At 35.1% G+C, this 19,350-nt stretch overlaps 4 protein-coding genes across 7 annotated transcripts; 2 read left to right on the top strand and 2 right to left on the bottom strand.

Annotated features, from left to right (window-relative positions):
- Positions 1 to 120: 120 nt before the first annotated feature.
- On the bottom strand, positions 121 to 4,366 carry LOC105206171 (zinc finger CCHC domain-containing protein 9). The gene is made up of 3 exons (XM_026136762.2): positions 4,245 to 4,366; positions 2,622 to 3,389; positions 121 to 1,777 (listed from the first exon to the last, which is right to left on the bottom strand). The coding sequence occupies exons 2-3, from the start codon at positions 3,373 to 3,375 to the stop codon at positions 1,266 to 1,268; spliced, it is 1,266 nt and encodes a 421-aa protein (XP_025992547.1). The 5' UTR covers positions 3,376 to 3,389; positions 4,245 to 4,366; the 3' UTR covers positions 121 to 1,265.
- A 283-nt stretch (positions 4,367 to 4,649) lies between these two features.
- Positions 4,650 to 8,837, top strand: LOC105200234 (U3 small nucleolar RNA-associated protein 6 homolog). Its single transcript, XM_026136730.2, has 9 exons — positions 4,650 to 4,983; positions 5,073 to 5,199; positions 5,715 to 5,855; positions 5,936 to 6,126; positions 6,210 to 6,437; positions 6,538 to 6,877; positions 7,151 to 7,324; positions 7,386 to 7,557; positions 7,688 to 8,837. The coding sequence occupies exons 1-9, from the start codon at positions 4,892 to 4,894 to the stop codon at positions 8,002 to 8,004; spliced, it is 1,782 nt and encodes a 593-aa protein (XP_025992515.1). The 5' UTR covers positions 4,650 to 4,891; the 3' UTR covers positions 8,005 to 8,837.
- Positions 8,838 to 9,640: 803 nt separating this feature from the next.
- LOC105200235 (hamartin) lies at positions 9,641 to 14,513 on the top strand. 3 transcript variants are annotated; one of them, XM_011167689.3, is made up of 14 exons: positions 9,641 to 9,881; positions 9,960 to 10,225; positions 10,528 to 10,767; positions 10,838 to 11,031; positions 11,112 to 11,224; positions 11,313 to 11,551; positions 11,621 to 11,938; positions 12,011 to 12,205; positions 12,278 to 12,545; positions 12,630 to 12,859; positions 12,942 to 13,067; positions 13,147 to 13,383; positions 13,512 to 13,608; positions 13,687 to 14,513. In XM_011167689.3, the coding sequence occupies exons 1-14, from the start codon at positions 9,773 to 9,775 to the stop codon at positions 14,208 to 14,210; spliced, it is 3,156 nt and encodes a 1,051-aa protein (XP_011165991.1). In that variant the 5' UTR covers positions 9,641 to 9,772; the 3' UTR covers positions 14,211 to 14,513. The 3 variants fall into 3 exon arrangements, with proteins under 3 accessions (XP_011165991.1, XP_039310826.1, XP_025992516.1); XM_039454892.1 differs by having other exon boundaries at positions 10,513 to 10,767; XM_026136731.2 differs by having other exon boundaries at positions 12,011 to 12,545.
- A 367-nt stretch (positions 14,514 to 14,880) lies between these two features.
- Positions 14,881 to 19,063, bottom strand: LOC105200236 (major facilitator superfamily domain-containing protein 6). Of its 2 annotated transcripts, none has more exons than XM_011167690.3 (10): positions 18,708 to 19,063; positions 17,768 to 17,880; positions 17,335 to 17,690; positions 17,140 to 17,250; positions 16,793 to 17,063; positions 16,530 to 16,723; positions 15,986 to 16,308; positions 15,738 to 15,913; positions 15,486 to 15,653; positions 14,881 to 15,224 (listed from the first exon to the last, which is right to left on the bottom strand). In XM_011167690.3, exons 2-10 carry the CDS (start codon positions 17,829 to 17,831, stop codon positions 15,154 to 15,156), a joined length of 1,734 nt encoding a protein of 577 aa, XP_011165992.1. In that variant the 5' UTR covers positions 17,832 to 17,880; positions 18,708 to 19,063; the 3' UTR covers positions 14,881 to 15,153. The 2 variants fall into 2 exon arrangements, with proteins under 2 accessions (XP_011165992.1, XP_039310829.1); XM_039454895.1 differs by lacking the exon at positions 18,708 to 19,063 and adding an exon at positions 18,437 to 18,660.
- Positions 19,064 to 19,350: the final 287 nt, after the last annotated feature.

Here is a 19,350-nt window from a genome sequence, read left to right as displayed (position 1 = left end):
GACTAAATGATAAAATAATGTTCCATAATTTTATATCAATGTAAAATTGTTTTGCTATACTCTATAAATAAATCATTTTTGATTTTTCAATTTTAGACGAAAAAGAAAGAATAGCATCCATTTGCTGAGAATTTTTTATTTGGAACGTGTTTTCTCAGATGTAGTAAGTCACATATTGGCAAATAAGGAGCGATAGCTCATCTTATGGTTCAATTGCTCGATCATCATTACTATTTAACAAATTTATAGTGTTCAGAGAAGCTGATAAAACATTTCGAATTTATCGGTTGCATTTCATACATTTTTAGAAATAAGTCGTTATATTTGCAAAATAATATATATACATATATATATTAGATACTAAAATTAAAACTATAGTAAACATTTTCTTAATCCGCATCTTTCTTTACAGTTTATTTAATCATAGAGAAATGTCTATAATAGTTTAAATCACAGTTGTTACGGCATTTTAGGTAATAATAGTACAAATATATAAACTTTCTATGTTTTAAATAATCTAATAATGAAATAAATTAATGATAATAACGTTAATGATAATTAATGATATAATTACGTTAACGTTATTAATATATGATATGTAACAACTGCGACTTCAGCTCTTATAGAATTTTCTTCTGTAACTGCATATTAAAGAGTATGTATTATTTACATTACATGATAAAATTTATTTAATTGTGAATATTCGGTGTTTTATATATGGTAGCACTATATATAAGTATCAAATAAAGCTCTACTTTCACTAAAAGGTACTTGATATTACATACGAAGAATTCTGTTAATCGTTACTACTCGTTAATACTCTTAAAGATTAATCCTTAGTTTTTAATGGTTTGCAACTTAGGTTATCGATGGCACGATGTCGAATCAAACGACATCGTCTACTTAGACTATAAAAGAAAATATGCGACGTTTGAAGCACCCTGTATTATATATATACGTGTATTTCCTAAATTAAAATTCTATGATCGAAAGTGCAGCTGCAGTTTATATAGAGATATTTATATGCATTCACATATTATATGCGATTAAAATGTACAGTATATCAAAAGAGTCTTTCGTTTTTGTTTGCGTCCACAATGAATATTTCTATTTAAATTCTATTATATAACTTAAAGAACGACTCATTTATTATTCCCTTTAGTCATTCTCCTCTTTCGCACATACATATTTCGTTTTTTCCCCCATCTTTTGACTTTAAATCTTTACATCAATAAAATGCATGTAATTTAAAAAAATTACATTATCTAAAATTTAATTATCTTATTTTTAGGTGGTTTACTACTCTCTTTCTCACATTTCTCTTTTGTATCTTCTTGTAAAGATTCTACAGCAGAATCATCCATTTTTTCCACTGTGATGGCGCTTTCTTCCTTGGCATTTACTAGATCGGGGCAATCCTTCTTTAAGTGCGTTACAGATCCGCAAATTTTGCAGCAACCACCGTGAGGATAAACTCCTTTGGGATTGTCAGGGCATTGCGCTGCAATATGACCTTGTTCGCGGCAAATAAAGCACTTGGCAAATCTATAAGAGGCATCCCTGTTGACTTTGCACTCAAAGTGAGTGTGTTCTGTTGAACCGCACTTGAAACAGATGCCTGTGCAAGCCTCGTCACGATTAATCTCAGGACAATCCGACAGATTGTGTCCAGACTTGCGACAATTGAAGCAGACAAGTTTTCTGACGCGTGCCAAGGCTTTCTCAGCTCTGCGTCTCTCCAATTTCATTGCCATATCCACTTCAGATTTTGGTATACCTGAATAATAATAGAATGCAATGCGATAACTATTGTCAGTATTATATTTTGAGTTAAAGTCTTCCTTACTTCATAGAAAGTGTACTGATTAAATCCATAGAAATTTCAAGATTTTTAAATTAGATTTTTCAGTGTCTATACGTTAAAAAAATTCAAGGAAATAGATCAAGAAAAATCAAAATAATTCTTTTAAGTTGAAGTTTTTACATATTGTATAAATTTGTTATTTTTCGTTAATGTTTCTAGAATTAAAAAATTGAAATTCTGCCATATGCAGGGTGTGCCAAAAGTGTAGTAACCTCTAAATATTTCTATTTCCTTGCATTTCACAAGAAAATGTTTTGAGACAAAAGTTGTAGTGTTTCAAAAGATCAATTTACTGATCGTATCAGTTTGACCTTGGATAGCGTCGCCAAGATCAGATCGAAATCACATTAACTTTTTTAAATGGCACACCCTATTTTTGATTCTAGAATCTAATAGCTGGTGTCAAGACTTTCCCAAAACACTACAAGAAAGTTTATTTTCGTTGAGTACTTTTCGAGTTGTGAAAGTTACAGTGTACTGTAACTTTCAAGCGTCACAACTCGGAAAGTACTTAACAAAAATAAACTTTCTTGTAGTGTTTTGAAAAGTCTCAAAATACGCTACAAGAATATGCAATAAAAGATACAATATTAGAGTATCGGTAATTCCCTAATGAAAGGGTATCGGTACTTCTCTAACATTCTATATTTTAAACATTGTGTGTGTGTGTGTGTGTGTGTGTGTGTACACACACACACACACACATACATACATATGTTTAATAGATATATAATGTTTAATACAATTGTATACTTACCCTTCATTATCATTTTTTGTTTAAGTTCTGCCAATCTCTCCGCATCTTCTTTTTTTACTGGAAATCCATCATACATGACCATTTCAATTTCTACACCGTTGATTACTATTTTTGTGACACCAGTATTTGGTTTTCTCCTCTTATATTCACCCTTTTTCTTCATTTTTTCATCCCTTGTTTGCATATTGCTACTTTTGTTTAAAGTATCCTTTTTGAACCTCTTAGATCCATCGTTAGACATTTCTAATTTCCTTTTTTGATTTCGTTTCTGTCGTTTGCTCAACGCAACGTAATTCGAATTTTGTTCAGGGTTCAATTTTTTTTCATCGGATACAAAAGTTGGATTATTGATGGCTTGTTTCTTTTTTTTAGAAAGTTTAATTGTCTTCCTATCTGTTGTTTCAATTTTCGCATCTTCTATTTCTTGCGATTTCTGTACATTATTATCACCTTTGGATACATCATTTTTAGAATTTTTTATATTTTTGTTTGAATTTGAATTCTTATGTTTCTTTGTGCTAGATTTGGATTTACTGTTTTCAAATTCCACCCATTCCTGAGTGTTTGCATTAGGACTACTGTTCAATATGTCTTCTTGATCTTTTAATAATTCCTTTGCTGATTTTTTCTTTGTTGGAGGAATCTTGTTTTTATTTTCCTCCAATTGCTGTTTCATAACATGCCATGGTGTAGCCTCGTTCGGTAATCTCTCGTTTGAAGCTTTGGATCCTTTTGCTCTTGCATATCTAGTCATCTTTATTTTATACACTGAAAGAAAACCATATTTACAAATTATCAAAGTCTAATGAGCAGAGCTACAGTAGAGCTAAGCAGTAGTACTATTATATTATAAATAAATTTTAATAACTAAATAAAATTCACACCTGATGTCATCCCAGTGAAATAAAAATGTGATATTAATTATAATGAAAACATAAAAATTATATAATAGTTTGAATCTTATTTGTTTATTAAAATTTGTAATAGCACTATGTCTTCACTTTGTTCATTAACACTTGATAATTATTGGTATTGATCCTTAGAGCATACCCCAAGTATTTTTTAATTTAAAACTATATTTAACATTCTTTATTTGTTTGAATTTATTGAAGAATTGTTATAAATTTAATTCTTTTCTAAATTTTCAAGATTATATTATATATATATATAGTGATTTTCAGCTCTAAGATTTTCAATAATTCTTAATTTAAATTCTTTGATTTAATTAAAATATACATATACATTGATTCAAATCTGTTCTAATCTTTGCATTATTGAATTCCTAAAATTTAAATTTTTGTTTTATTTTCTATTTATAAACTTACAATATACTGAGAGCTACTTCTTTGAAATAATTATGTTACTTTCAATAAAGATTCATAGATTTCTGTATTAAAATTAGTGGGTTTGTGTATTATTAAATTTTACAAAATTCTCAGCTATTCATAAATTTCAATTAATTCAGATGCTAAAATTAGATGAGTGTAAAAGTATATATCTTGCGAAGAGAATCTTTCCTTCAGTTAAATTAATACTTTATAAATAATTTATAAATGTAAATACGTGGCACTTGCATAAAAAAAGATCCACACTTGTTTCCGGAATAAATAAAAGTTTTCTTACCGATTCTCTCATCGGAACGTTCGAAATATATTGTGTGTTGCGCGTATTGTGTATCTTCACGTGGAATCAGTAAAATTTTGAGGTTAGAAAATCTAGGGTACTCACTCCCAACCAACTCACTATCATAGGGAATTTCGTATGGCGACTCACAATCGAAAAGTTCACAAATTCGATTGATCAACGCGATTTTCTCTATCCAAAACCTCGGGATGCGTCTGTATCACGCATGATGCATCATTTATCCTTATTGTGAATATTAAAAACAAGGATAAATAATGTGTACTATACCTAATTATAAAAAAATAAAACGTACTTTCGATTTTCAGCATCGTGGACGACGCCTTGAGCGATATTGAATCGACGAAGCGATCGAATCGATTATCTATTGTCTCCTTTTATCTCGAAAGAGACAGCTCGAGAGGAAAGGAGATAACAGATAGTCGATTCGATGGCCACATTGAAGAGTGAAACGAGATAAGTTATCCCCTCCAGCTGCATGCTGGCAAAAAGGCGTCCGAACTGGCAACTGGAAATACGTATTGTCTACAGATTTGCAGGCATCCACTGTGTTTACTCACAAATATTTTCCACTCGTTTCTTTTCATTGAGTTAAAGTCTGTCCAAGTGTTTTCTAAGATTCCTGAGACATGGCGGAATTTGTAGAGAAGCGGTTGCAGGACATGATTCCTGCGCTGGAGCAAATGGAGAAGTTAAAACTTTTTGATAAAAACGAGATTAAGTAAGCAATGTGTGGATTTAGGTTAAATGCTCACGTGTTTGCGAGTATGACAATCTTCAAATGTATGTTTACGTTTATTACGTTTTTAGAAGCATTACCAAAAAACTCGGAAATTACGAGTATAAAATTCAACGACTCACAAAGTGTAAGGAAGATTATCTTCGATATATACAGTACCAAATGGACCTGTTAAAGTTGGTTAAGCAACGGCAGGATGTAAGTAACTATCTTCAAACTTTATCACGTTATTACATATAAATGTTACGTATATAATCATAAAAGAAAAGTAAAAGGCTCATATATGCTTCAGCAATGATTCAAATAAGTAATTTGTAAAAGATCAATAAAAACAACCTTATTTTTATTTAAGTGATAGATTGATAGGGAAATTAGTCTATTGTTTAACACATGCTAATTTTATGTAATCATGTTAATTTTATTAAATGGTTTGCATATTACGATTGAGAAAGACTGAAATTTTTTTATTTGAATATATTTGAAATATGTAAATATTGATTTATTGTGAAAATTTCATCTTTACTTGTTTTTATTGATCTTTGTTTTGTTAGTTATGTACATCATTTTTTATAAGGTTTTTTAATTCATTGATTGATCAATTGCATTATGGATAGCTGTAATTTTGATCTATAAAAACTGCATTTGCACATAATGTGATTAATTGATTAATGAATTAAAAAACTTGTTTATATATATATATAATTTTTTTTTAGAAACATGGTATTACTCTAAAGACATCAGACATAGAACATAGACTAACTAATAAGATGAATAAATTATATCAAGATGCAATATTTAAATTTCAAGATGATATTCGATTTTGGATTGCCTATATGAAGTTTTGTAAGCATGTGGTAGGTATCAAGATAAGATATATCTGTCATTTTTGTTGTATTTATGCAATTTAATACAATACTCTTGTATGTTTACACAGCACTTTCAGGGAAATATCAACACTATATTGGGCAAAGTGCTGCAAATGCACAGAGATAAACCAAAATTCTGGCACATAGCGGCATGTTGGGAATTAGAGGAAAATAATGATAAAGAGAAAGCACGGCATTATCTTCTTAGAGGTTTACAGACACATCCTGATTCTCAATTATTATATATTGACTCTTTTAAGTGAGTACAAAATGTATATTTCAATTTGTTTTACAATTTGTCAATCACAATTAGTCAAAATGCACCCAAGTTTGTTTTTGTAGGTTTGAATTGAACAATCCTTTAGATCCAGCTCCTAGTAATGAAAATACCGAGAACCAGGGAAACAACTCGGTCACAAACGATAGTGAGATACCACGTCCATTGAAACCAGCATTCTTTGTATACCAACAGGCTTTTGAGCGCATTAAGGATATTAAATTTATAATAGAGTTGCTTAATATCACAAACGACTACAATAATATTGAGCCGTTGCAGAAAAAGATCATCTAGTATGTATATAAATGTGTATATAAATGTTGTATATGTACACACATGTTAATACCATGTCAGATATGATTTTTCAAAAACTAAAGATACTGGCAATTACAGTGACATGATTCAGGAGTACTCTCATGAACCCTTGATGTGGGATACAATGGCGCGTCGTGAATTACAAGGTCTAGTGCAACCAGATTTCAGTGGCACACCAATGGAAATAGACGCCGAACAGATTACTTTGAGAGATCGCATTACATCATGCATCGCTGTTTACCAAGCTGCTGTTAAAACAATCAAAACTGCAGAGATCTGGTCTTTGTATATAAAATGTTTATTGGAAATTAATCGTGATCTTCGTTCGTTACCAAATTTTAAACGTAAACTCTTAAAAACTGCTTTGATGCAAGCTCATCAGGCGAAAAAATTGAAAGAGGAGCACTATTTACATTGGGTTTGTATTCAACAATATGTAACATTACATGTAGACAATTAACAAAATTTAAAGACAAAATTTACTTAAATTCAATTATAATTCATACATCTAAATCAATGTTTTCTTTAAAATAGTTTCTATATTTATTTTAACAAGGTCTACTTGAAACATTTTATTTAAAATAACTATCGAATATCAAATTAAAATTTTTTTTAATTCAAAGAATATTTAAAAATAAGCATTGTTTCTTTCTTCTCACAAATATATAAAAGTAGTTATTATATTCCACAGATTGATATGTTGAATGCGGACAAGGAGCACAATGAAGACGTGCGGAAAAAATTAGAAGAGGTGTTGCGCGGAGCGACCGATGCTCTGCCAAATAGCGTCAGTATTTGGCACGCACGACTCAAATATTTGTTGCAGTGTGGCCTGGAGGAGGAAGCATATACTTTATTTCCGAAGGTAATAAATATTGTGAACTACTAATGTATTTGAGTTTACTGATAATAAAATATTTAATTAGGTAACGGAAATATTGGGCGGGAAAGCGTTACCCTTATGGAAAATGCGTATCTTGCATGCACAAATAAAAAGCTCGGAAAAGGCTGAGAAGAGCTTTCAAGCGGCTTTGGTACAACCATCGATAGCAAAAAATATTCAGCCTATGTGGCTTGAATGGCTCGTTTTAGCGAAAGGTAATTACTGTAATTAGACTTGATTGATATTTTATTTTTTCTATTTTGCATTACAAAAATTAAATATTTTCTGTTCTATATTAACGAATCTTTTTATGATATCTATATTTGTTTGTTTTTTTTTTCTCAGACATACATGCTGTTCGCACCGCGTACTGGGGTTTTTGTAAATCAATGTCTTCTTCGTTGGAATTGCACAAGGAGATGATCAAGTTGGACCTTTTACAACCGGAGATCGAGGCGAAAAACGTGCGGGAATATTACGAAAATGCGACACGGCAGTTTGGGACCAACAACACAGCCCTCTGGCTAGAATATATCGAGTTCGAGAAGAAATACGGAGACGGGAAAAAAATCGACAATATCTACCAACGGGCACTCAGGACGTTAGATCGTAGCTTAACATACACCTTTATGGCGGATTACAGCTTGATTACGGCTCGTTAGATCTGTTCTTTTTAGCTAAACTTCACACAGTTCATGTTTTTTCTTTTTTTCTTTAACGAAAAAAAAGGAAAGATGATTTTTGCAAGTTCAGTAAAAAAAGGACAGGCATCTTGTTCCATAAAGCCCATCGCACATGAAAACTTGGAGCACATACTCTTGCATAACATATTATGCATAACGCATAAGAAAATTTATTAATCAGAATCTTTTGCTTCTCTTCCTAATATATAAATAAACTCTTGGTAAATTCTCTTATGCATTATACAAAAATCTGTTCCTAACTAAAGTACATAACAGAATTTAAGACCGCTGAACCAATGAGCATTTAGAATAAAATTGTCATATTTATTGTATTGCTGCTATTATATAAGATGCTCATTGGTCCAAATAGTTTATACTATTAGTTTTATATGCAGCTTTATGCTATTTTATGTATGATGAACTTAAAATGTTTAGACTTGCATTGTACGTTCCATATAATTGTGTAACCTATAGCCGGTGTTCATAATTGTTTCTTATTTTAAGAAATGTCTTAAGGAATGTCTTAAGACGCTAATACGGTTTTCTGATTGGTTGATGACATCTTAAGATGGTAAATATAAGAATCGACTATGAATACCGGCCTATGCTACGAAATCTAGCTTGTGCTAGAAATCGATCCGAGATCTCGGATAAAGTGAATTGGCCAATCATATTTATATAATTCAGTCACCTAATTAATGCGAGATTGATTCATTTTCTATTCGAGATTTCGAGCCGATTTCTAACGTTATGAATAATAGGTTTTACAAGTGTATTTCTTGAAATTTATAAAAATAAATACATATTCGAAAGATATACCTAAATTAATGTATAAAGTAACGTAATTCAACGTAGCAAACGAATTGCGGAAATATATAACAAGAAAATGTAAAACGAAATATCCTTGTAATTCATTAAGATATCATGAACCAATCACAGAGTGGTATTATCATCTTAAGATGATCTTGAAATCAGATCTAAATACCGACCATAGGGTTTCTAGTCTAAACGCGAGAAAGTTAATGCCAGACGTCATGCAGCGAGATGGCAGCACCAAGGAGATTCCGAGGAAGATATATGGAGGTTTTCCCACCACCCGAGCTCGCCAGCGCTCGCCAGTCGCCATAAAACTCGCAGGAATTCGCCCGTGGAGGTGCTCGATGATATTCGGGTGAGTTGCTCTGGTTGATTCGTCCTAATACCCGTGGAACTCGCCGCGCGGAATTCGTTCCAATGTCGTGGACATACGCGTGCTGTCGCGGAACCTGCCACGCAACCGATCGCCGTCGAGGCGACTGACAGTTTTGCGGTTACACGGAGCGGGGCCGACAGGCCCTCCCGTCGGGTGTCGTGCAATGGAGAAAAGGTATACGCGTGCTGACAGTTCGCGCGAGTGATCGCACGACCCTGTCGCGATGTGTCGGTCTCACGCGGGGCGATCAAGCCGACGTGTCGATCGACTCAATTCTCGTGATCGGCGATTCGCGGATGCAAGTCGTTGGTGACCGCGGCTGCGAGGTTTCAAAATTATCCTCCGATCTTCCAATGACTTGCTTCTCATACGATGATGTTTTCTTTTCCCCGCAGGTACCTTGGCATCTCCGTCGCTTCAGACAATGCCTGTCTTGCGTGACAGACGACGGATGGCTCAGAGCGACGTTGCTGAACCGATTTCTGCTTCCACCGCCTGATCGTATGACCATGAGAGAGTAGGATCTTTTGAGCCGAGCCATCATTCGCCGTCAAGATGAGCGTCGGTTCTGCAGGTGCCGCCGATCTGTTTTCCTACCTGGAATCAAATAAACTTGGGGAGGTCGAGGAGATTAAGAAAGTACTCCATGACCATTTCTTAAGCAGTGAGTAACGCTTAAGTTTGTTTTGTAAAATCAGGAATACAAAACCATTATTTTAAAATTGTGTTGGATCACTTTCAGCAAAGGACAATTGGCTGGTAATTGGATTGTTTGATTATTATCTTTCTACGAACTCTTTGAGAACAGCGGAAGTACTAGCAGGTGTACGAGAGCCACATGATAGACACTTATTAGATCGTTTATCAGATATTCTTTCAAAATCTGGCAATAGTACACAAAGAGTACAGGCACTCACATTACTTGGGCATATAGCCAGACGCCAGCCTACTTGGTTGTACAAGCTAGCCAGTCATGCTTTGTTCAGAGATCTACTCAAATTACTTAAGGTAATATGTCACTATTTTTTTTTATCAATCCATATATTTATCTATATACACAAATTTCTTCATTAATTGATCAATTTTTGCATTTTTTAGCATATTTTAACGTGACTTATACATTTTAAATATATATATAGTTTTTACTGTATATAAATTATTTTATATGCTAATAATTATTTAATGGAGTTAATTAAGTACTTTACATTTAGAACATATATTTGATTTAAAAAGAACATTTTAAATCAAATACTAGAAATAATTAAATGGAGATACATATATACAGTTTTTATTAGATTATATTTTTGAAGGTGGAAGCAGATATATTACCACTTATGAGTGCCCTTCTTCTGTTAGTAATGTTGTTACCAATGTTACCTGCTGCTCTAGGGCCATATCTACCAGAAATATTTGAGGTATTTGGCCGTTTGGCCTCTTATTATCATCATCATCATCATCAATCCTCCTTACTTTCTTCTTCTACTCCTTTTAATTCGACCACAGCACCAAATGTTATCGACAAGGACCATTTGTACCTCATACATTTGCAGGTGAATGTTTATAATCTTTTATTAATTGTCATAACGTTAACGCAAACTACTTACCATGCTACCATTATAGGTAGGATTATACAGCTTATTTCATAGACTGTACGCGATGTATCCTTGCAATTTTATATCATACCTGAAGCAACAGTATGTTCAACGTGATCAATTGGCTACATTTACTCATACTATTAGACCCATGTTGGATTCTGTGCGTATGCATCCTTCTCTTGTCACAGCATCCAAGGATGCAGAAATTTCAACCAATAGGTATATATTAGATATAAAATATTTTACATTATGTAGTACTGTCTAAATTATTGTTACCTCCTTTTATTGTTGCATCCTAGGTGGAAAAAGATGGAACATCACGATATTGTGATAGAATGCGACCGTTTTACATTAGACAAATGTCGGGAAGAAATTTTAGGAGTAGTTAACTCTCGGTGCACTCCACCTCTAGGTTAGCATTACTACCATTTTCATACCTGTGTGTTTCTCTGCTCACGGCATGCGAGTAAAAAAGTAATGCTTTGTTTATACACCTACAGATCAATCTTCCATCACTTGCGCGCCGATAAACATTTGTGGTGGAGTAATGACTATGGAAATTAGTAATGGGGAAGATGATACATTCTGGTCACCGAGTATGACGGTGTCACCGCATAGCCCGCCGCAAAATACATCTCACGAGCCCCGTTCCGCCCCGCCGACGCCTAATAACAATAGAAGTGGTACTTCCCCACCTGAAGCTGCTATTGAAGCTACCCCTGAAACAACTCCTGTTAAGGTATACAAAGAGATATAAAAATGATTTTTCTTTTTACGTTCTCGAAAGTATATATCACGTATCACGCAGGATTTACGAAAATTATCAACGAGACAAGCGCCTATAGGATCTAGTGCGGTGCGTGCTCTAAACGCGCTGGGCAATGGCACATCTTCTCGGCCATCAACACCAACTCTTATAAATTCCTCTTCTGTTTCCGTGAAAGGTGCAGACATTGCATCAAACACACATGGATTTCTATCGAATAGATTAGGTAAAATTATGACAGACAGACAAAATGTTCTTCAGTCGCAAAAATCAGTGAATAGTAGCGAAGAAAATGGAAGGCTCTTAGAAATGGCTATAAGTCAAAACGGGAAAAATGATTCTTGGCAAGAGGATCAAGAGGTTTGAGCAATTTAATAAATCTTGTAATAAATACAGATGTGATATTATATATGTAATAATTTTCTAATGTAGGTATTGGAGATTGTCAGTTCGCATGGAAATGGAGCAGTTGAGATGCCAAAATATGTTGAAGCGCAATCCGAAACACGAAACGAAAGGAACATGGTCGGCACATTGTCCGATTTATCGCAAAAGATTTATAAACTTCGACTGTATTCTCAATGCCATTTTCCAATAGAAGACTCAAATTCAAACATAACGCACAAAGTAAAGTGTCAAAGAATTCAAAGATTATTACATAATATTTACAGTAACAAAGAAAAGAATATTTGTTTGCAGATTCGACACTCTAGATCTTGTCCGGACATGGATACGCAAAAGAAATGTTATAGCGAAGACGTGACGGATCAAGTATCAATGGGAGTGAAGGATACTGGCAGTCAAACGTGTGACTTATTTCCATACGAGCACCTGCTGCTAGGAATGTTGGATCAGAACAGCCAAAACTTTAGTCAAGAAAGTTCTGATTCAAGAATGTCACCAATCAACATGCTCGATCGGTACATCGAGGCATGCACAAGAACGAATAGCTTCTCTAGTAAAACAAGTAAATATGAAGTAATCTGTGTATAATGACAAGTAAAGTAAAATGGGTTTTTGGCAAGTGAGATAAAATACTAACTTTTTACAGAGCCAAATGGTAGCAAGCAGAAACAGAAAAAGAAAGGAGAGGAAGATGCGGAAGAAGACGGAGGAGAAGATGATGGTATAGATCCAACTTGCGCTAATCAGTCACTTCAACTTATGCAAATGCAACTGCAATTCGAGCGGCAGCGACGGGAAGTTCATGCTGAGCGTAACCGACGTCTGCTTGGTAAACTGAGAGATTTGCGAGCTTCGGAAGAACATAATCTTGCTTTGGTCCGTTCATATGCTTATAAATATTTATTAAATTTTTATGTGATTGTTATATATAATAGACTTGGCATTTTTTGTCTTACAGACTGAACGTTTAAAAATGATCGAAAGAGAAGTGGAAGAATTAAAAGCGCAATTGGACCATAATAAAAGGGAAGCACATCAAGCTGAGGAACAATACAAAGAAACTGTACATCATTGGCAAACTAAGGTATCTATTTCATTTTCATAAATGTACAGGAAAAAAAATATTAGAAGACTAATAATCATCACTTGTGTTACTTGTATAGTGCGTTGAAGAGCAACGGCAAAGCCACGCGTTCAAAGATCGTCTGGAGAATTTAGAATTGGAATTAAAAAGTGAACAAAAGAAGACGACTGAAACGCAGCAACAACTTCGTTCTGTCGAAGCAGAACTTTTCAACGCAGGACATCAGCTTAAGGCGGCGTTAAAGGCTGCGGATCGTGGCAAAGAACTGGAAAGCATTGTGGAAACTATGCAGAAAAAATTTGTGCTTTTAGGAGAGGTAACATATTCCTCGAATTAAGAAATCATCTTAACAAATTTAGTTAATGGAAATTAAGCTGAAAAATTATGGCAAATTAATATTATGGAAATAATTGCGTACACGCACGTTTTATTTATTTTTTGTAGGCGCAATTAAGATTAGAAGAAAACACAGGTACTTTCTCACCAACAATCAAGCAAGAAACGGCGCAGATTCAGAAATCGTGTACAGAAGAGTTAAATAGTAAGCATCCAAAAACCAATAAGCCTGAGAATGACGTACTCTGCGCACATTATGAATACTATTGAAATTCTTTTGTAGATACTCGGCGACAGTTGGAATCACGATCGTCACATTTGGAAGCCCTGAAAGCACGTTTGAGCGAGTTAGAAAATAAGGAAGCGCGTAAAGAAACACAGCTGGTGAATCTACAACGGCTCCTGCAAGAGACGAAAGAGCAACACTCATCCGAATTAGAGGCTGTCGAATCCAAATATCGGGCGCAAGTGGAGATAAATCTTCTCTTGGAGGGCCGTATACTCGAGCTTCATGGTAAACTGGAAACTGCGACATACTCCAACACTTCACCCATGGGTAATCCCGCTTCCTCGGCATCACCTAAGGAACGATCTCCTCCTCTCTCGACCAGCTTAGCTTCGTCCAGCGAGGGCAGCCTCGCATTTATTCATCCGGGCGCCGGGATCATAATGAATGATTGTTGCGATACCGCGACGGGTGAGATTCCCAATTTGCAAGCTATGATAGAACCTATACCGAGTAGCAGTCAAACCGCCTCACCGTCACGCTCCGTCACTCAACGATCATCGACGCCGAAACAAGATTAACGCCACGGAAATGTTTACTGCGATGTGAGTCTCCCGTATACCGCCGACAGACGATATACTGGATTATTATCGAAGATTATACATACGAATGCTCCGCGATCATTACTTAGTGTCGCAGTACGAATGGAAAGAAAGTTATTTGTAGCTTTTTATTGATAGAGTAGACGAGATTCGTAAGGAAGTTGTGCTAATCGACTGATTGCGATCGAACAGGCATGCTATGTTTGTTAGTGTTGGTATATCTCCGCTCTTGGAAAAAATGGATTCACAGTGAATAAATGGTTGAGATATTTTGCTGACCAACTCGATAATTTTTATCTCTGCACATATTATCCTAGCTAATACTCATTTTAACATCTTACCAATGACATTCTATTAAATATTATTCTGCAATATTACGAGAATGAATCTTCAGGTTTATCAAGCATTATAAGAGTCTACGGTAATAATTTAAGAATGTTGAAATTATTGCTAAACATCCAATAATTTCGAAGTTAAAATATCTGATTTTTTTTACATGATATATTAATTTCACAGTTTGCTATTTTTCATTCTGATGTTTTGTAGACATGCATACAACTGGTAATGTTATATATTTTTAAAAGACATTTTTCTATGGTTATTATCCGTGCGTAAAAGCACGAAGGTAAACATAAATAAGAAATATGTGTAGTTCTAAAAAAGTATATATTACAATGACGATGCGATATAATTTACACATTTTTTTCATATTTATATGATGATATATATATAATACTGAATTTCTTTTGAATATGATAAAAAGTCAAAATATCGATGTGATGAAAGACAATTATTTCTTTGAAATGCAGTGAAAAATCAATTGTCAATTTCAATCGTACAATGTAACACTTTCATTGATTTATCAATATAAATGTATTGATAAATTATAAAATTATGTTAATTATGTATAAAAATTGCTCTATTAATAAGTTTGTAATTCTTGACTTATCGTCATAAGAATAGCGTCGTCTGGATTGGCATAATTCGCGAGATCTGAAAAAGAATCAATAGGAATATTGGACTATTATTTTCGTTAAATATGCAAGAAACAGATAACAATTAAAGTGCAAATTAAAATACAGATTCATGCAATATACAGAATGTCCCAATTCGCGATCTTAATTTCAATGTAAATGCTACAGTGATTATTTTGTCGATATTTCTGAATGTGACAATATTTTAACCGTGAATCCAGAAAATGGTACATTTAATCTTTTGCTTCATTATTTACATATCCACATAATCGTTACTCACGATTATGTCCTCGGTATAGCGGATAGGCTTTCAATTTCCTTAGGAAAAGTTCCATCAACCAAAAACCGCCTAACCACAAAAGAGCACCCACTGAAAAAGTTCTCAAAGCTACAACACCTCCATAAGAATCTATTAACCAACCACATATGAAGCTACCACTTGCCACTCCTAAAATAGATAATGAATAAAAAGCTTATGGTACGAGACGAGTTAAAAAATATAAATCATTTCATATAATATCAAATAACTAACCAATTCCTTCAAAAACAGCACCAATGAATCCCTGCATTGTGGCTTTTGTACCGGATGGTGTCACTTTGTCACCATAGGATACCATTGTCGGCCAACATAGACCAAACGAAGGTCCGTGAAGCAATTCAAGAATTAAAAACAGCCAGGCATTCGATATAATGCTATATGCCATAAATCTGTGGAGTTAAATCGGTATTTTTAGCAATATACAAATCAATTATATATTATAAAAACTTATTATATTTCACCTAATTGCATAGATGAGCAATACGAGGCTCATGACGTTAACGTGACCAAGTTTTTTCAGCACGCTACCCGATATGAAGTTGAAAGGTAATTCTCCTAGGAAACACTGAACACCAGTCATCAGACCCTGCAGAGTTTTAATCCATGTGAAATGAGAGCTGGTTGTTAGGACCTCGCTGTACCAGAACAAAAAGTTCCAAATGACACTTGTGCACATTCCGGCACCCACGCACCACCAGGCAAACACCAATACCCTTCCTTCTCTGATAACGCTTAATAGTTCCCGAAATAGCGACGGCTCGTCCGCAGAGCATTCTGGATTTTTCTGTAACGATACTGCCCCATTTTACTTGCCAATTTTGGATTCTTTTGATAAAAAGTACCAAACTTTTATCTTAAGATGTATTCTGTCATTCACTTTGAAGACTGAAAATTTATAATATATGTGAACTATAGATTTTTAGTATTTGCAGTGAATTTCAGAACGCAACCTTGGTTCCAGCCTTGTTTTTAATAGCTGTAGCACTTACGAATTTTTTTTTGTACCTTTTTTAATGTTGCAGAAACTACAATGTCGGCGATCATAGCCACTAGCATAATATAAAATATACAAGTGTAATCTTTTTCGTATTGTCCCTTGCTGGAAAGATCTATCAGGTAGCCAGCACTTATACCAAAAATACCAAAACCAATGCTGCCCCACATCTTCTGTTTCCCATAATCTTTTCTTCTTTCGTTACCTGTGAAAAACGCACAGAAATAGTTGTAGCGTAACAATAACGTTATCTTCGCAACAGCGTAATACGAACCAAGAAGATCGAAGCAGATGGCATCGGCTATACTAACTACAACGGCCATTCCAACCCAACTGATGATGGCCGCCCATAGAAATAAATAGAACTGATAAGTAGAATGTTTCATATCACTTCGCGAATCCTTCGCCTCCTGCAGAAGATGATTGAACGCACTGTTATTGTGGCAAATTGCCGTGCACCAAGTCCTTAGCCGGTCTCCACATACCGGCACGTGTGCAGTGCCATCGAGAAATGTGCGCACCCTTACGTCCACGCAGTTCTTTGTCTGCAAATGATTTCTAATAATAAAATCGATGTTACAATTACACGAGGCGGATAAAAAAATTGTACAAATCTCTTACAAATAAGTCTTGATATAAATCGAATCCTACACCGAATTCAAATGTGCTGTTTGCAGATACATTTTTGCCAGAGAGCTCTAAAAAACCCTGAGATACTCCTTTACAAGACAACTATGAACACAAATATTACATTTATACATGTTAATTAATACGAAAAAAATAATGTGTGATAGAGAAAATTACATGTATACACACCTGGCAGGCAGTGTCAATATGCAAATTTTCAATTACAGCGTTTAACGCTTTTTTTGAGAATTCTATCTGCGGACAAATCTTCAAGTATGGCAGATCCTTGTCACAGATAAGACTAACTTTTGCACTCCTATCCATTCCAGGAATGAAATAAATAGAGAAAAACGCTACTGCTAATATAACTTCAAATATCAAGAATAATGTTTTGTGCAATCTGAACTTGTCAGCCAGACTGCCGAACAGCGGCTTCGCGATCAGACCGGAAATTGGTAATACTGTGTATATTGTACCGACCACCGTCGCGGAGAAGCCCAACTGCTTTCCAATTGTTGGCAAAAACTGTACCATTGGCCCCGTTGCTACAAACAGGATAAGAGCCATTAATACAAAATACAAGGAACAGTTTTCAAAGGGACATGATTTTGCCTAGACTTACCAGCATTGTAAAGAAAATAATGTGATTTTATAGGGGCCAGTTCCTTATTCACGTTTTGCAACATGATTGAGATATGTAGTTGGTCAATCCAATTTAACTTGTGCAACTCGTACCTGCAGCAAAATAACAAACTATAACAATATTATGGCATAAAGCATCTGAACAATAACTAAAGGGCAGATCTATATTTTTATATAGAATTGTTCTCAAATCTCGCAATGACATTACTAGTACCTTCAGCAGTACTTTATAGATCAAGGGTATACAAACTCCAATCAACATTCGTATTCATGTAGATTAACCTTAATATTGATTTAATTTACTTTCTAGCCTTTTCTAATTCTCAGAATAAAAAAAAGGTAAAAAAATCTCTTTATGCCCATTTCTACCTGTAAGTTAACTTTGTCCTCAATTTAACTTACTCTTTATCTCTTTTCAATCTTAAAACTGAAGATAAAGAATAAGTTAAACCAAGATCAAAGTTAATCTACGTTGGTGGAAATAGGCATCAATGTAGATTAACATTGAACTCGGTTTAATTTATAACACTTTCCATTTCTTTCTAATTATTAAAAGTAAAAGAACATAAAAGTAAGTTAAACCGAGTTTAAAGTTAATCTAGTGCAATGGGCCTTAATCAGTAATTAACTTATCAAGCAACACTTGTACCGTTGACATGGATGGACTAATTGATTTCTTGCCGTTTAACATGTGGAAAGAAAGATTAGATCAAGGACAGTGAATCAATCATTGGAAATTATAAAACTGACAGCTAAACGATGGTCGGCTTCATTCGTCAATTAAGCTGATCGGAGTTTGATTAAAATCACCTTGATGAGTACACAAAAAGAATTGTACAAGATGCACATCATGCGCGCGGGCAACAAACACTCGCACGTCGTCACTGAAGGCAATCGCGAAGGATGAAACTCGATCGTACCTCAAACGCGAATCCCGCGGGCTAGATCGGAGCTCTTTCGGAGTGATGCACCATCCCGCGCAACGCTTAACTTAACCAATATATCGTGTATGCGGTCGAGCCTTTGCACTTCGCTCGCGGACCAGGTCAGTCGTCCCGGTCCGATTCTGCGTCCGCGGGGCACTTCACAATAATTATCGCGTGAATCGCAGATAAGCGCTGATCGGGCGTACTCTTGTTTTTCCACCACGTCTCACACTCTCTCTCTCTCTCTCTCTCTCCGTCGATCCGTTACGCAACGGATGCTTCTGCGGTGCGTGCACGTCGGTCATGAGCCACCGCCGGTCTACACAGGCCTACAACCTCGTTCCTCCTCGCGAGTCGCGCGGCCACGAGACGCCTGGACGCCGTCGTTCCGCGCAACTTGCGACATATTCGAACGCGCGCTTGCGTTCCACTCGATTCCACTGCGCGTTCGCGTTTTTTCGTACTTTTTTCGCTAGCTCTTCCTCCCGCGCGCTACGCGGCAGTTTCGGATTACCCCGCTCTGTCAGCTGTCTCGCTACGCTTGCTACCGAATAGATGATTGCGCGCTCTCCTCCGGCACGTGTAATTTTACGCATTGTCTGCATAATATCATATACGAATGACATGTAGTTATTAT

This window comes from Solenopsis invicta, chromosome 11 (genome assembly GCF_016802725.1).
Source record: "Solenopsis invicta isolate M01_SB chromosome 11, UNIL_Sinv_3.0, whole genome shotgun sequence".
In the NCBI taxonomy this organism is placed as follows: Eukaryota; Metazoa; Arthropoda; class Insecta; order Hymenoptera; family Formicidae; genus Solenopsis; species Solenopsis invicta.
The sequence above is the reverse complement of the archived record's forward strand: the minus strand, read 5'-3'. Positions and strand labels throughout refer to the sequence as shown.

Excerpts from the sequence above, each read along its gene's own strand:
- LOC105206171 (XM_026136762.2), bottom strand. The coding sequence starts at position 3,375 with ATGACTAGATATGCAAGAGCAAAAGGATCCAAAGCTTCAAACGAGAGA. Across the intron at positions 1,778-2,621 it reads ACAAAAAATGATAATGAAGG|GTATACCAAAATCTGAAGTG; the intron begins GTAAGTATACAA and ends ATTATTATTCAG.
- LOC105200234 (XM_026136730.2), top strand. The coding sequence starts at position 4,892 with ATGGCGGAATTTGTAGAGAAGCGGTTGCAGGACATGATTCCTGCGCTG. Across the intron at positions 6,878-7,150 it reads AGGAGCACTATTTACATTGG|ATTGATATGTTGAATGCGGA; the intron begins GTTTGTATTCAA and ends TATATTCCACAG. Across the intron at positions 7,325-7,385 it reads CATATACTTTATTTCCGAAG|GTAACGGAAATATTGGGCGG; the intron begins GTAATAAATATT and ends ATATTTAATTAG.
- LOC105200235 (XM_026136731.2), top strand. The coding sequence starts at position 9,773 with ATGAGCGTCGGTTCTGCAGGTGCCGCCGATCTGTTTTCCTACCTGGAA. Across the intron at positions 9,882-9,959 it reads CCATGACCATTTCTTAAGCA|CAAAGGACAATTGGCTGGTA; the intron begins GTGAGTAACGCT and ends GATCACTTTCAG. Across the intron at positions 10,768-10,837 it reads TGTACCTCATACATTTGCAG|GTAGGATTATACAGCTTATT; the intron begins GTGAATGTTTAT and ends CTACCATTATAG.
- LOC105200236 (XM_011167690.3), bottom strand. The coding sequence starts at position 17,831 with ATGTTGCAAAACGTGAATAAGGAACTGGCCCCTATAAAATCACATTAT. Across the intron at positions 17,064-17,139 it reads ATTTATATCAAGACTTATTT|ACAAAGAACTGCGTGGACGT; the intron begins GTAAGAGATTTG and ends AATCATTTGCAG. Across the intron at positions 16,309-16,529 it reads TTTCTGCAACATTAAAAAAG|AAAAATCCAGAATGCTCTGC; the intron begins GTACAAAAAAAA and ends GTATCGTTACAG.